Raw genomic sequence first — 17,071 nt, 5'->3', positions numbered from 1 at the left:
GGGCATGCTCAGCTCTTTATGTGGGTACCAGGGATTTGAACTCCGGTCTGTGTGCTTGCTGTGATGGCTGGTTTCTTAATGTCAGTTTGATGCATGCTATGGTCGTTTGGGAAGAGAGAACCTCAACTGAGAAATACCCCACCAGATTGGCCTGTAGGCAAACCTGGGGGTGGGGATTTTCTTAATTAGTGATTGATGTGGGAAAGCCCCACCCTTTGTGGATGGCACCACCCCTAGGCAAGTGGCCCTAGGGCATAGAAGCAGGCTAAACAAGCAGTGGGGAGTGAGCCATTAACAGTGCAGGAAGGAACTCTGCTTCAGTTCCTGCCTCCTCCTCTGATGGCCTGTGATGCAGAAGCATAAATTGAAATAAACCCTTTGCCTCTGCAGGTTGCTTTTGGTCAGTGTTTTACCACAGCAAAAGAAACCCTAAATAAGACCCGTGCACAGCAAGTTCCTCTCCATTACTATTAAAATCTTCTTTTCTATCAATAATCCTTGAGTTATCACTTATTGTGTTTCATCTGGGCTGCTCCTAACTCTAATTGGTCAGCCCTGAGGACCATGTTTCTTGAACTCACTCACCTAACCTATGGCGGTTTCTCCACCATTCACCTTCTTCCCCCTTGTAGTTCTCCTCCAACTGTAAAGCTCCTCATAGCTCTCCTCCAACCCCCAAAGATCAAGAAATCTAAACCCCACCTATGTCTCTTCTGCTCAGCTATTGGCTGTTGTTATCTTTATTTACCAATCAGAAATAACTTGAGGGCAAGGTCTATGTGATGACTGTCTCCTGTCTCTGGGACAACCAGGTCTTGGGGGGCCCCCTGCACAATAGATAGCAGAGGGCCAAACCTCAACAGCCTCATGCTCTCTGGTTGCCTGCTCTAGCTGGCCTATGAACATTGGGATTCCTCCACCTCTGCCATACCATCCCCCATTGCTAGTATTGCAGATGTATAGCACCCTGCCTAGCTATTTATCTGCATCCAAGGGATGTGAACTTAGGTCCTCACACCCCAAGGAAGAATTTCTTTAGAGAATTATTTGGTTCAAGGAATACACATATTCTCTCTGTTTCCTCCTAGCTTCAGTTTTAAAGGGATAACTCTATGTGTAGTTGTTTACATAGCTATCGCCATTCAGTAGTTTATTGTTAAGAAAACTCAGTGCTTGTTTGTTTTTAGAAAATCTGAGCATCTACTTAATGAATATTTTAATAGATAATGTGGTATATTATCATGTATGATGTCTTGAAATACGTATATCCTGGGTAGTGAGTTTTATGTATTAAAATTTTGTATTCAGTTTAAATTGATTACTTGTAAATATATTCTTGTTCAGAAACCTATCTGCTTTCAAGTAGTAAAATTTTAACAGGATTTTGTTCTAGTTGTTAACTTGAAATGAGAAATTATTTACTATTGGAACCTCCTGAATTTTCAGATGCCCTTTCAAGTCCTCCTAATCCCTGTGCCCCAGGTGTGATTAGAAGTTTTTCCTCTATGGGACTTTATAGATATTTTCAAGCATCCTGCATTCCTCCCCATCAGAAACAGCTGAGTCTGTAATGGAGGAGTCTGCTCCTGTCTCTGATGTCTCTCTTCTTGTCACTCACAGGGCTTCAATTGTTTCAAATGACCACACTTTGAGTAGAAGCCTTGCAGTATTGCCTTTTAGCAATCGTGAGAGTGCAGAGAAAGCTGTGCTCTACTGAAGTGGAGACGTCTCCACTCATGTCCCTTGGGTCATAGTGTCTTGGGTGAATTCTGATTGGATTCTAAGTTGTCTGATTAGGAAATAGCCTTTCTGGGGGAATACAGAAATTCAATTTTGCATTTCACTGCTGAATTAGGTTTTCTACTTCACTGGCTAGAAGGTCAGAAAATACGTTCCAGCAGAAAAATGAAAATGTTTGCTCAGATTGTTTCAGAGGAGCTGCTCAGGGAGGCTGTCATGGGAATGCTTTTCCAGGGGCTGTGTGTGCATTGTGCTAGAATTAAAGCCGTAATCTGTAGCCACTCCAGTGGGAGCTTATGAGCGTGGGGAACATCTGGGATGAGGCCACTGGAAAATGCAGCTCAGTGATTGCCATGCAGCCACCATCCACTTCTCCAGCTGTAACACAGTCTCTGGTAGGCTTACTGTTTCAGACTTCCCTATAACCTATTTTTTTGTTTTCTTTATTTAGTATTTAGTTTATGAAAAAATATTCCTAGGAGCCAATTTATAAATGGGTATCTGCTCCTTAAAAGGGCCTCATTAAAAAAGATTTTCTCTGGCTGCTCTACCCTTTAGTAGTTTGCTAATGTGTTGGAGAAATGACATTCTTCTAGCATTAATATCACTGTTATTTTAAAATCTGTAGGTGAGATATGAAGCTTTACAAACATTGTGCTCAGCTCCCCCATCCGACGTCCTGAGCTGTGAGAACTGGACCACTCTCTGTGAAAAGCTGACCACATCTCTGTCTGATCCAGATCCTATGTTCACTGTAAGGAGATGGCCTCCGCACTTCTGCCTGCAAGGGGGATTTGATTGTTTTCATTAGTAGCTCAGCTATGGGACTTTAGGGTTTTAAACCACAATAGACAGGAGGCAGATAGTTTTGGGAAAACAGGGTATCCAGATAACATTTGTCTGTTTTAAATCATTCTTTCATCAGTGGGGGAATTACTATACTGGGAAACAGAAAAGGTTTGGGTACCACTTTTGTTATTTATAGCAAAGAAAAAGATGCTTGCCTAGTGATTTGGACACAGTTCAAAGTTAGGAGCAGCAGAGGATAATTTACCCTTCTATATAAACTTTGATATGCAGACTTGGTGGGGGTAATTTTAGGGTCACCTCTAGCGTTTCAAAGCTAAGAAGAAATACAATTCTCAGTTTGCTGGTATTTTCTTTTTTCCCCGTATTTGATAGAAGAGAACCATTCCTGACTATATTTTCTTTATTTTAGAAAGTGTATCTCTGTAAACACATTAAAAGTTTCTAGTTGGTCATTGCATATTGCTTTATTCAGCTATTGTATATTACTGTGTAATAAGGTGCAGTTCCTTACTTACATTAACAGATTACAAACAATTGTTATACCGAAAATTAGAGGTAGGATCAAGTCATTTTGGAGTAGACTACAAATATCCCTCCTTTTATTTTAAATTTGTAGTACGCCTACATTGCTAGCTACATCATTGTTGTTCTGTGAAACTGTTATAAGTGGTTGGAAAATTACAGATGCTTATGTGTTACTGCAACTCCAAGCATGGGCTTCAAATACTGGGTGGTCTGTGTTCCGTGGGAATGTCTTAGCATTATTGGAAGATATCATTAGACATGTAGAGTCCAACTTCCTACGAAAATGTTAGCCTGGGAGTTAGAAACTAGATCATTTAATTTTATTTCTGTAGATTAAAACAATAGGAGGCAAGATTGTTTTTATTGAATGGAAACTTGTATTTCACCAGTAGAATTACGCTTCTCATGATATTTAAGTGATTATAAAGAAAGTGAAGTGACAGGTACCATTTTAATGCCTACTAGTGTCAACCATGTTTGAAACTACATTTAATTCTTGTTCAGTTTATTTTGTGATCAAATTTCAAAATATTATGTAGTATTTTTTTTTGTCTAGGGACTAGGCATAATTGCTAGAAAGACTCCTAAATACTCTAAAGAAACAATCCTGGCCTTGGAAATGTGAGGTCTCAAAATGTAGTGTTGCCTACTGTGCCACTGTTGGATGGCACCATTAAAGCCTCCAGCACCTCTGTGCAAGCCTGCAGCTTCATTTCACAGCACCACGTGACCCTTCCTCCCGCCACCATTCACTCCTACTTCCTGCTGTGACCAGATTTCACAGCAGTGCATTTTGTTGTTGGTTTTACCCTTAGTTGTGGATAATTTTACTTTTGGCTAAATGAAGACATGCCCTTTAGAATAGACACGGCCTTCCCCTGGTTTCTGCGTAGTGTATCTTGTGTTTATTTTCTGTTCCATGCGAGAAGTGTTTGGTCTGTGCTGCTGTAAGATCGCAAATGAGGATGGGCTGTTTTGCTTCCCTAGGACCGGATTTTAAAGTTCTACGCACAGACTTTTACCCTCTCACCGTTACATATGACCAAGGAGATTTATACAAGCTTAGGTATGTTCACCAAATGACTTCAATTGTTGTTCTCCTATATGCACTTAAAATCCCGTAAGAAATGACTTCTTCCAGAAGCATTGCGTAATATATATAACGACTGTATATTTTCCCTTTCCTTTTCAGCTAAATATCTGGAGGTATATTTTCTTTCTAGAGAAAATCACCTTCCTACTCTTTCAACTGGAGTAGACATAACCAGTCCCAATGTGACCCGCTTACTGAAAAAGGTATCCACTTACTATGATGTACTGTATGGAAAGTAGGGCTATATTTAAGAATTAAACTCTTTTGAGAGCTTTTGTATACTGCTTATAGGTTCGCCTTCTGAATGAGTACCAGAAAGAGGCTCCATCTTTTTGGATTCGTCACCCAGAGAAGTAAGTTCCCCAACTCCTGTGATGTAAGGTATAGGCTATGTCCTTCAATTATTTCAAGGACAGAAGGAACAGTAGTCTTGAGCGATGGACATGGTTCTATATGCCACTTAGTTTTTGTCAGCTTGACACCAAATAGGACCACCTAGGAAATAGACCCTCATCTGAGGAACTGCCCTCATCACTTGCCTATGTGTGTGTTTTTGTAACTGTAAATTGATATAGGGGGCCTCCCAGGGGCAATACCTTCTGTAGGCACATGGCCCTGGGCTGTATAAGAAAAGTAGCAAGCTTGAGGAGGCAAGACAGCAAGCAACGCCTCAATGGTTTTTGCCCCAAATTCCTGTCTTGAGCTCCTGGTCTGGCTTCCCTTAATGATGGAGTATAATTTGTAAACTAAAATGGACTTGTTTCTCTTCAAGTTGCTGTTTTACATGGTGTTAATCGTAGCACACTAGGATAGAAGGTTTTAGTGCAGTTTTTGTCAGTGTATTTGTATATTTGTGTAAATGGTTCTCCCCAAGTATGTTTTTATGTCACTTAAAACATTGTAGAAATGGGATGTTGAGGCCTTGGGCTCACCTGATGTTTGCTACTCTAAACAAGTTTCTTAAATGTTATCTTATTTTTCCATTCAGTTAAAAAAAAAGTTCTGACAAGGTTGTAAGAGCACCTGTGAGTCTAAAACTGAAAGTTAACATTTGGAGGCTAGAGTACTGGAGGAGAAAGAACAAGATTTTTAGCGCAGAAAGAGTGAGTGTGGCTCTTAGCCTCTACCATTTACAGAAAAAAAAAAAATCTCAAGGTTACATGTCACATTGTAATTTCATAAGGATAAGAATATCACTGATCTCACACACACTAAACCTTGTCAGTTTTTTTTTTTAAATCACTTCTTTCCCAAACTCAGGTATATGGAGGAAATTGTGGAGAGTACTCTGTCCTTGCTCTCAGTCAAACACGAGCAAAGCCACCTGGTGCCACAGAAGATTTTGGATCCCATCTATTTTTTCGCATTAGTTGATACTAAGGCTGTGTGGTTCAAAAAGTGGATGGTAAGGAAAAATGTTTTCTCTCTATCATTTGAGGGACTGGCCTGTGTTTCTGTGCTTGGTGTGTGCTGAGTTCTAATTGCTTTTCTGCATGTGTTAATGCCTTTAACCTGTACACGGACAGGTGTGATGGTAGATAGACATCAATCTCCCATTTAGAAGCTATTTTGCCCAGGATTTTTTGTCAAGTCAGGGTCAGGATAGTTTTTTGTTTTTGTTTTTGTTTTTTTTTTTTTATTTTTGCAGGGGGTGGGGTGTTTCGAGACAGGGTTTCTCTGTGTAGCCCTGGCCGTCCTGGAACTCACTCTGTAGACCAGGCTGGCCTTGAACTCAGAAATCCGCCTGCCTCTGCCTCCCGAGTGCTGGGATTAAAGGCGTGAGCCACCACGCCCGGCACCAGGATAGTCTTTTAAGTGGTGGTCTATTTGAATCTTCTTAAAAGGAATGATCTATTAAGGGTTCTAAAAGTCACGAATCAAAAAGCTTCAAAAATTTTAAATAGATGTTTTAAGACATGAACATTCAGGGCTCATCTCCCTTGGGTGTAGAGGATAATGCCTAGAATCAGTTTCTGTTTACTGCTTCCTGAACCTGGACTGGGGGATATGTTTAATGCCTGAAGTGGCAGTTTCCACTGAAGCTTATGACAGCCCAACACTGAAAGCCGTGTTTAAGCAGTCTTTCTACTGTCGCCCCTGTCAGCTGATGTGGAGTAACAGTCCCTCTCGGAGCAATAGCAGCAGCAAAATACAGACTTCTGTGCTGATGTCCTTGTCTTTCTCACTCCGTCTGCCAGGCTGTAGGTTCTTGTCTCAGTGGAGCAGAGAGAGGGTCAGGGACCTACCATGTGAGCGCTGACCCCCCTCTTGTAGTCCTCAGCAGGGCAGCTGGATGGCCGAACTGCCTTTGCCTTTTGATGTGGATATGGTATATGCCCCATTAATTAGAGCACAACTCTGTCTCTAGTGCTAAGCCCTTACGTTACCTATGTAGGAATGTCTGATGAATCTTTTAAATTCATTATTTTTACTTAAATCAATGTAATTGACTAGCCTGAATCTTTTGTAGCCCAGAAAGGATAATTTTTCTTAATTTTCACAAGGATGAAACTAGCTTTATTAGAGAGAATATGCAAAAAATGTAACAGCACATTAAAGAAAACTCTAAACAACACAGGGATAACCGTTAAGTCCTAGGCTTATACAGATTTATATTTGCATACTATATATTAATATGTTTTTTAAACAAAAAATGAAATTCTAATAGTTGCAAAGCTTTTTCACTTAACCTTTGATTTGCAATGTATAAGTGAATGAGGTAGATTACAAAAGTAAATACCACAGAATTATTATCAAAGCAATAGAAATTTTCTTTATTCTCCTGTCTCCTTTGTGTCTAAAGTCAGGGTTAACTGACATACTGTGTAAAGGACCAGGCAGTAAGTAATTGTAGCTTTGGAGACTGGACTGTTTTGCAGCTTTTCAGTAAATGGTAACAATTGGAGGGTATTTCAACAGGACATTTTCACAAGTGCACAGTCAGTGGATTTGGTTTGAGGGCTCTAGTCTGCTGATCCTGCTGATAAGGATTAAATAAGGTTTGTTTCTCATAACTTCCTGTGTGTAAAGCAGGTTGGTCTTAGACTCACTGTGTAGTTGATAGTGGACTTGAACTCGATTCTCTCATCTTTATCACCAAAGTATTAGGGATTATGAGTGTGAAATTAGTATTACTTAAACACCAGTATATTTTCTTTAGTAATACTAAGAAAGGAATTAATGGTTTGTTTTGAAACATTTAAGCCAAAGGGTTAAACAATTACAGGGCTTTGATGAAGTTTGAATAAAAGCACTGTCTAGTGAATTAAAAATTCTATTATCATAATTCTAATAAAGTTTAAAATCATGTTCTAATTATTTTATTGTTTTTAGATAAAATAAAAGAACTAATTAAAACATTTAGCTAAAATATTTACAATTTTCCTTTGTTTTATATAATGTTATGTATGCATATGTTTTAATTCTACCTACTTTTGGTCCTAAGGAAATAAAGCCATTTCAGGCATAGCCATTTATTTAAAGATAATACTGACCCAAGGTGACAAAGATGCTGTCTTGTTAGAGTGTCTCACCTTTGCAGAATGCTGTGCATGTGTTCAGTATACAAGTGGTGGTCTTGTCTCTTTCTTGTTTACATATTTTTCCCTTGAATCATACACTGTTATGGATTGGTCTCCTCAGCTCTAATCTGCCCCTATGTGACATACACTATTTTTTATGTAATTAGCTTTCCTGTGATTATGATGCTTGTAATTCATTGCGCTTTGGAAAACCGACTTGACATTGTTTATAATATTTTCCACCCAAGTTATGGTGTGGTTTATGATATTGTAAATGATGGAGGAAATAGGTGTTAAATGACATACCTTTAACATTAATGGCTTCTCTCTTTAATTTTAGCATGCATATTACAGCAGAACTGCAGTACTGAGACTTCTTGAAAAGAAATATAAATGTCTGGTAAGCTGCAGGTCTGTTTTTATGATGAAAGTAATATTACACATTGATGTAGTGCCCTACACATGCTGAGCTGAGTGGCAGCAACTGATGGGTAATGAAGCAGTCCCTTTTAATGTGACCTAAACACCATTCTGTGAACGGTAAGGAGATGAAAGTTGAGTCTGAAGGAGCAGTAAGGGACACAGCAAATGTGTGAGTACGAGGAAAACTGGGCTGCCATAAATGACATGATGGTTTGAGAGAAGCTATAGTTTTAAGAACTGACATGTGATTTGACTTGGGTCAGTTGTTAATAAGGGAATTCCTTCTGTAAAATATACTGATACACTCGAGTGACAGTTCATGAAAAAGACTCAGTGAGAAATGATTTTGTGTTTGTAAAAATTGGTTTAAATGATACCAAATACAAGTGGATATTATAAATGTCTTACCCCTCCCCCCCCAAAGAAAAACCAAAAACAAAACCCTATGTTCATTGCCATTATGGAACAATGTATGAGGATACTGAAAGAAATTGAAAAGAAATTAGTAAAGCATAATACTGGACAAGTATGAAAACATGTAATTTTAAAAAGCGTTTAAGAAGGTAATGATTATGGTTTATGTGCTGAGGCAGACCCTCGAGTCTAGCAGCTATTAGGAGGCAGGACCAAACAAATGACCAGAAAGAAAAGTTCCACTAAAAAGCACAACAAACACATAGATGCAGAGACTCATACACTTGCACACACAGACATGTCATAAAAGTAACTCTAAGGAAAAAAAACACAACACAATATAACACAAAACAAAACAAACATAAACCAAACCAAACCAAAAAAACCTCCAAAAGTACCATTGAGTTTGTTTTAGGGCTGGAGAGATGGGTCAGTCTTGAATGACTAAGCTCACAACCAAAACGTCAAGAGTTTGTTCTGTATTTGTCAACTACTTCTCAGCATGGAGCCTGCCTTTAAGTGTTACTTATATACCCAGTGAGACTCTGTTACAGAAACTAATTTTTCCTTTGGGAATAGTTATCAATTGGAGATAGCTTCTGGGTTAGGGATAGAGGCTTGTGTCCACTTTCCCTCTCAGTGTTGGGGCTCCATCTGGCTTAGTGCAGACCCTGTGCACTGCCATAGTCTCCGTGAGGTTATATGTGCAGCAGTCCTGTTGTGTCTAGAAGGCCTTGGTTCCTTCCATTTCCACTGGCTTTACAATCTTCATGTCTCTTCTGCAGGCTTCCCAGAGCCCTGAGGGGATTTGATCTCCCCTTTAGGGCTAAGTGTTCAAAGGTTTCTCATTGCTAGGTGCCTGGCTTATCTGGTCTCAGGATATTGGCCACTTAATCGGTGTTAGGTATGGGTTCCATCTTATGAACTGGGCCTTAAATCCAGTCAAATATTGGTTGATTTCTATCCTAGTTAAGGTTTCTATGGCTGAGATTAAACACTATGAGCAAAAGTAACTTGGGCAGGAAAAGGTTTATTTCATTCTCATTTCTATATAATTATTAATTACCAAAAGCAGTGAGGGCAAGACCTCTACAGGGTAGGAACTCAGAGGCTGTAGCTGATGTAGAAGCTATGGAGGGGGCTGCTTACTGGCTTGCTCCTCATGACTTGCTCAGCCTGTTTTCATATAAAACCCAGGAATACCAGCCCAGAGATGGCACCAATCACAATGGGCTGGGCCCTTCACCATTGATCACTAATTAAGAAAATGCCTTACATCCAGGTCTTATGGGGGCATTTTCTCAGTTGAGGTTCCTTCTGTGATGAGGTCAGATTGACATAAAACTAGCTAGTGGAGGGAGGAAAGGGTTTATTTGACTTAGTCTTCCACATCACTGTTCATAGTAAAGGAAGTCAGGACAAGAATTCCTACAGGGCAGGAACCTGGACTTACAGAATACAAGACTACCAGCCCAGTGGTGACACCACCCACAATGGGCTAGATACTCCCCCATTATTTACTAATCAAGAAAATGCCCTACAGGCTTGACTAGAGCCAATCTCATGAAGGCATTTTTTTCAATTGAGGCTCCCTCCTCTCTGATAACTCCAGATTGTGTCAAGTTGACATAAAACTAGCCAGCATAGTTAGTTCTACAACATCTTTGCCTCTATTGCCCCAACATGACTTACAGGCAGTCACCATTGTAGATCAAAGGGTTTAAGGCTCGGTTGGTGTTTACCCATCAGTGTATGGAGAACAACCAATAGTTTGGCAATAGCATGTGTGGTTTCAGGGGTTCCAGGGGATCCTTTGGCCAATAATTCAGTTAGATTTATTCCTGGCACTGGGAATATCATTTGTCTGTGAGATATGTTTAGAAGCTTCTACTCTAGTGAGTTTCCATATGACCCTTCAAATGGCCCCTAGTTTTAGCTATCCTCCCTGCATCCCCTTCCTTAAGTACTTCTATCTCCCCCTTTTCATTTTACCTTCCCTTTCCAGTCCCCCTTACCCCCACTCATCAATAACTATTCACTCTCTTTTCCTTTCCTAGGGAGATTCTCCCCTTCTCCCTAGTGCCTTCCTCTGTATGTACTGTGTGGTTATACAGATTTTAGCCTGCTTATTGAAGACTTAACAGCTAACATCTGCATTTAAGTGACTATCATATTTGTATTTTGGGGTCTGGGTTACTCTACTCAGGATGATTTTTCTTGCTTTATCCATTTTACTGTGAATTTCACGATTTCAAGCAACTGCTGTTTCAGATCACTTTGGGTGACAGTCTCATTTTGTTGGAAAATGTGTTGAGAGTTATACTATAGAGAAGTGTTAAAGCAAAAAGTGACAGTTGAGAGGCTGGACAGTAAATGAAGAAAAAGATGATGGAAGTGTAAGTTAAGATAGTGACAGTGAAACAGGATACAAAGATGATTCAGTAATGCCATATTTAGGAGCAGGATTTAGAGACCGTTTCTTTTGAATGTGAAATCTCTGGAGTCTTGGATAACAGAGTGATTAATGCCCTTAGGAGAGGTAACTTTCACAGTAGGAGAAGAACATTTTCTGGGAAAGATGATAATGCTTAGATGTGGTCAGTTTAAGTGTATTGAGTTTGAGATGCACACCATACCAGATGTAGGTTCTGACCTCTGAAGTTTGATTTAGTCAAGGTCGAAGTAAAGAAAGAGTCTGAAAACAGTCTGTGGATTTGATGATTTTCTGGGATGATGCGCAAGACTTTGAAGTTATGCTTCAGGCTGTCATGCTTTACAATGAAAGAAGAGAATGAAAAAAAAGAAAAAGATATATTCAGATGCCTAATGACTATGAAAGGGTACTGTCCTAGCTGTCTTTCCATTTGGGTCACTGCAGGCCAGTTTACATCTTCCAGGGCTGCCATGTCAAGTTGAGTGACATTGTCTATGGAGAGGTCCTTTAGAGCCTCTGTGCCCAGGTGATGTGACTGGGTTTGATCCAGGGTCTCAGATTAGTAGATTGAAAGCAGATGTGCAATGTGAACATCTGTATTTGTAGAAACAGTTTAGTATATGGAAAGCCTTCTTACCATTCTTAGAGATACTAACCAAACAAAACAGCAATACCTGAAAAAGAACCTCCCTGTGACCATTGCTTACCCATTGAAAAAGTAGCATGGCCCTGGTCTAGCACCATATACCAGTGTGGCTGTCTGTTATTTCTTTATGTCAGGTGACTTTGCATTTTCAGTTCTTAGTCCTTTATTATACTCTAGTTGTTCCCACCACTTGAGACTGGCCAGCAAAAATGTCACCAAAGTCAATTCTCACAAGTCTTTATCTTACTGAGGGCATCTATTTTGTTCAGAAATTATAAGGCAGAATTATAGAATTAAAAAGCCTCTATAAGAAGTATGTCGGTAGGCCAGGAGAGATGGCTCAGTGGTTAAAGGGATTTGTTGCTCTTATAGAGAACCCAGAATCACTTGCAGCACCCACATGGTAGCTCACAACCACCTGCAACTCCATTTTAAGACATCCAGTGCTCTGTTCTAGCCTCTCAGGACACCTGAGTGCATACAGTGCCCAGAAACTCACACAGGCACATACACATAAATAATATAAATAAATAAAACTTAAAGAGAAGTATGTCTGTGATGAAGGGGGTTGGAAATCTCTGTTGTGACGAATGGAGACATGATAAATGAAATCTTTGGGGACAGTAAGATTGCACATCATTTTTTTACTGTAACCGTGTTCTGTTGAGTTTGAAAATTTTTTATTAGTTGTATGTGATTGTGATATTTGAGGTGGAAACGGATGCTTGATCCACTTGTCATGTTTCTGGGTGGTGAGAAGAAAAGTTAACGAGGTGAGGGAGCTGAGAAGAGACTTTTACAATAACAGGCACTGACCGATTCTGTTGGGTACACAGAACATTTAGAAAAAGCATGAGATTTTATTTCTATAAATATAGTTTATTATTTAAAAATGTTTAAATATGTGTGCCTGCATGTGTGTCTGTGCACCATGTGTGTACTTGCTAATTGCAGAGTCCAGAAGGTTTTGGATTCTCTGCAACTAGAATTACACGTGATTGTGAGCCACCATGAGGTTTCTGGGAATCAAACCTGGTCTTCCATAAGAACAACTGCTGTTAACCTCGTATCCATCTATCCAGCAGCTGTTGTTTAAATTGTAACAATTATTAACAAGTAAGTAAAGGAGTGATTTTCCCAATTTCCATTTCGTTAAATTAATTCTAAAAAATAGCATGATCAGTGATAGGATCTCATATGATATTTTGCACACATACATCATTAGACTTTTTTTTCAGAAACAATGGTAATTTAGTCTCTGGGCACAACAACTAAAACCTTATCTTGTAAGCCCTATTAAATCTGATTCCTCCAGTGGTGAATCTTGATAGATCCGCCATGATACCGGGAAATTCTAGCAACTATATCTTTCCCTTGTGATATCCCCATTCTTCTCATTAGTCTTTTTAATATCTTTGATTGATGTTTGACGTTTTGGATACTAGGTATTTCTGGAACTAATCAGTTGTTATAATTATTTCTTTCTCAGATAACTACAGCAGTTCAGCAATGTGTTCAGTACTTGGAGTTATGTGAAGCTATGAAAGCTGATGAAATTCTGAGACATCCAAAACATTGTGGTAAGCATTGTTTTCTCTATTATATATATATTAAAATGGCTAACTTATTTAAAACAGCCTAGTAATGGCTTAAATTTTTAAAAAAATATAATTTAAATTTTTCATTGTATTCATTGCATATATTACTATTTTTTTTTGGTTATTTTATTTATTTACATTGCAAATATCGTCCTCATTCCTAGTCTTCCCTGAATCCCCCATCCTATCCCCCCCTAGGCTTTGTCTCTAAGAGGGTGATCCCTAGCCCACCCACTTCCACTTCACCCCTGTAGCATCTCCCTACACTGGAGCATCAAGCTTCCACAGGACCAAGGGCCTCCCCTCCCATTGATGCCAGATAAGGCAGTACTCTGCTACATATGTAGCTGGAGCCATAGACCCATACATATATACTCTTTGGTTGGTGGTTTAGTACCTGGGAACTCTGGGGAGTTAGTTGATATTTTTGTTCTTCCTATGGGGTTTCAATCCTCTTCAGCTCCTTCAGTCCTTCTCCTAATCATTCTATTATAGGGGTCCCTGGGCTCAGTCCAATAGTTGGCTGTATCTCCATCTGTCTTAGTGAGATTCTAGCAGAGCCTTTCAGAGGACAGCCATAGTAGAAGTACACTGCGAGCACTTCTTGGCATCAGCAATAGTGCTGGGTTTGGTGTCTGCAGATGGGATGGATCCCAATGTACAGTAGTCTCTGGATGGCCTTTCTCTCATCTATGCTCCATTTTTTGTCCCTGTTTCTCCTTTAGACAGGTTAAAAATTTCCAGATGGGTTGGTGGCCCCATCCTTCAACTGGGGACCATGTCTATCTACTGGAACTTACTTCCCATCCCATTCTCCTTTATTCTCCTAGACGATTTGGCCTCTAATTTAATATCATATGTATATATGATATGATATTAAATATATAATAATAATTATATATTATAATATATAATATATCATATAATATTACAGGTATATATGTGTATTTGTGTATACATGATTTATATGTATCTGTAGACATGATTTTATATGTATGAAATACAGGAATTAAAATCTAGAGAAGACATATTTGTCAGACACTTGCTTAATTTCTTAATATGATTCTCTCTAGTTGAATCTATTTTCCTGAGAATGGCATAAAATATTTTGCTTAGTGTCTGAAAACACTATTAATTACACACACACACACACACACACACACACACACACACACACACACACACACAGCCATTGTGGATGGTGTCTTAATAAGACTGATATGTAAACATGTCTGCGGTACAAATGACTGGGAGTTCATTGATATTGATAGATATTAATGACCAATGATTGTTCCTTCTGTTATTTTGATGTTGGTGTTGATTGAGTGTGTTTGTGTGTGTGTGTACACTCTTCTATTGGTTTTACTGGTTTTAAATTATTTTCACCTCATTGTGTTGGTGTTTTCCTTGTATTATCTATCTTCTGTAGGGTTGGGTTTGTGGAAACATATTGTTTAAATTTGGTTTTGCCATAGATTTCTTCATCTATGGTGATTGAAAGTTTTGCTGGGTATAGTTTTCTGGGCTGAAATCTGTGGTCTCTTAGGATCTGCAAAAAGTCTGTCCAGGCTTTTCTGGCTTTTAGAGTCTTCATTAAGAAATTGGGTATCATTCTGATAGCTCTGCCTTGACCCTTTTCCCTTGCGACTTTTAATTCCTCTCTCTCTTCTTTTTAAATATATATTTAGTATTTTTACTATTATGTGTTAATATTTTCTTTTCTGGTCAGTCTGGTGGTCTGTAAGCTTGTATTACATTTATAAGCATCTCTTTCTTTAGGGAATTTTTTTTCTTTGGTTTTGTTGAAGGTGTTTTCTGGACCTTTGATCTGGGAATCTTCTCCTCCTTCTATTCGTATTATTCTTAGGTTTGGCCATTTCATAATGTTCCTAATTTCCTGAATATTTCATGTTTGAAATGTGTTAGATTTTGCATTTTCTTTTACTGATATATTGATTTCTTCTATTATATCTACTATGCGTGAGATTCTCTCTTGCATCTCCTGTATTCTGTTGCTGATGCTTGTGTCTGTAGTTCCTGTTCTCTTTCCTAGATTTTATCATCTCCAGGATTGTCTCAAATTTTTTTTTCTTTATTGCTTTTATTTCCCCTTTCAGGTCTTGCACCTGTTTGATTGTATTTTTCTGTATTTTTTATATGTATTTTCTTCTTCCTTTAACGCCTGTACTTGTTTGAATACATTTTCCTGTATTTCCTTAAAGGACTTATTCATGTCCTCTATCATCCTTAAAAGTTTGGATTTAAGGTCTTCTTCTTATGCTTCAGTTTCATTAGGATAGCCAGGGTTTGTTTTTGCAAGATAGCTGGTCTCTCATGATGCCATATTGCTCTGAGTTTTGTTGAATTTGTTCTTACACTGTCCCATAGGCATCTGGTTTTCCTTGGTGTTGGCTGGATGATTCGAAGATTGGGGGAATGGAGTTCAGGATACTTTGCTGCTTATACTTCAGGTGGACTCCACTGGCAAGGGATTGGTGGGAAAATATTCTAAGATGGTAGTTCTGGGGTCCCTGCAGGCATCCACTAGAAGCAGGACACTTTTGGGATCCTACATGGTTCTTTGGGACCGAGTTCAGTGCTAGACAATGAAGTTCAGGGAAGTATGTGCAACGCACTTGTGTAGGCTGTGTCCCAAGTGGACCAAGGATTGCTGGAGTAGTGTTCCAAGCTGGTTAATCCTAGGGTTTCAAATGCTTCATTGTGAAATAGGATGCTCTTGGGGTCCCACAGGCTCCTGGTGACCAACCTACCAATATTTGTCTCATTGATAATATTGTTTTCTCATTTTCATGTCATTAATTTGTTCTCTGATCGTATTTTTTCCTTTCTACTTACCAATTTTCAATTTTGCTTGTTATGGTTTTTCCAAAGTCCTTAGCTGTGTCATTATTTATCTGATATCTGTGTGGTTTGCTAACAGTGGCATCTGTAGCTATAAGTTCTTTTCTTATGACTACTCCTGTTGTGCATTATAGCTATTCCTTTGTTACTTTCAGTGACGACTTGTTAGTTGATGTTGATAGCAAGGTAAGATCACCTTAATGTAATACATATTTCATGTAATAATATATATATTATAACAATATATACACATATATACACACATAGATAAATATATATACACACATATACACATACATATACATATACACATACATATACATAACATATACATATATGTGTGTGTGTGTGTGTGTGTGTGTGTGTGTATGGTAGTGGTTTGAATATGCTTGACCTCGGGAGTGGCACTATTAGGAGATGTGTTGGAGGAAGAGGGTGGGCCTTGAGAGACCTTTCTCCTAGCTGCCTAGAATCCAGTCTTCTCCTGTTTGTCTTCTAAAAGAGACATAGAACTCTTATCTCCTCTAGCTCTGTGCCTGCCTGGATTCTGCCGTGCTTCTTGCTTTAATGGTAACAGGCTGAATCTTGAACCCATAAACCATCCTTAATTAAATGTTGTCCTTTATAAGAGTTGCCTTGGTCATGGTGTTTTTTCACAGCAATGTAAATCCCAACTAAGACACAAACACACGCATATGCGTTCGCGCGCGCGCACGTACACACACACACACACACACACACACACACACACACACACACACACACACACACACATATAATGGTGTATATACAATGACTTTCAGAAACATATCTGTCTTCCAAATGAATTTGTAGCTGTGCTTGTTGTATGATCCTCCTCAGTATGTCCTTGATTCTCATGTGACTTGTTCTGCGTGTAAGAACACATTATCCTTTCCCCTCTGATATTGTACCACTCGTTTAATCAGGTACTTATGAGCTTTAGTGACACAAAATGCAGATTATTTACTCTCTTTCTCTCTCTCT

The 17,071-nt window shown here is 38.9% G+C and overlaps 1 protein-coding gene across 3 annotated transcripts in view; it reads left to right on the top strand.

The window, feature by feature from the left end:
• Positions 1–17,071, top strand: part of Tbc1d32 (TBC1 domain family, member 32) — a 214,676-nt gene that overhangs the window by 28,040 nt on the left and 169,565 nt on the right. For all 3 annotated transcript variants that reach the window (NM_001033385.3, XM_011243191.3, XM_011243192.3), the window contains exons 5-11: positions 2,369–2,494; positions 4,063–4,141; positions 4,268–4,371; positions 4,460–4,521; positions 5,429–5,573; positions 8,030–8,089; positions 13,096–13,186. In NM_001033385.3, the coding sequence (NP_001028557.2) occupies positions 2,369–2,494; positions 4,063–4,141; positions 4,268–4,371; positions 4,460–4,521; positions 5,429–5,573; positions 8,030–8,089; positions 13,096–13,186 (667 nt within the window). The remainder of the gene's footprint in view (positions 1–2,368; positions 2,495–4,062; positions 4,142–4,267; positions 4,372–4,459; positions 4,522–5,428; positions 5,574–8,029; positions 8,090–13,095; positions 13,187–17,071) is intronic.

Source organism: Mus musculus, chromosome 10, assembly GCF_000001635.26.
Source record: "Mus musculus strain C57BL/6J chromosome 10, GRCm38.p6 C57BL/6J".
Lineage (NCBI taxonomy): Eukaryota > Metazoa > Chordata > Mammalia > Rodentia > Muridae > Mus > Mus musculus.
This window is presented reverse-complemented; position numbering and strand designations above follow the sequence as displayed.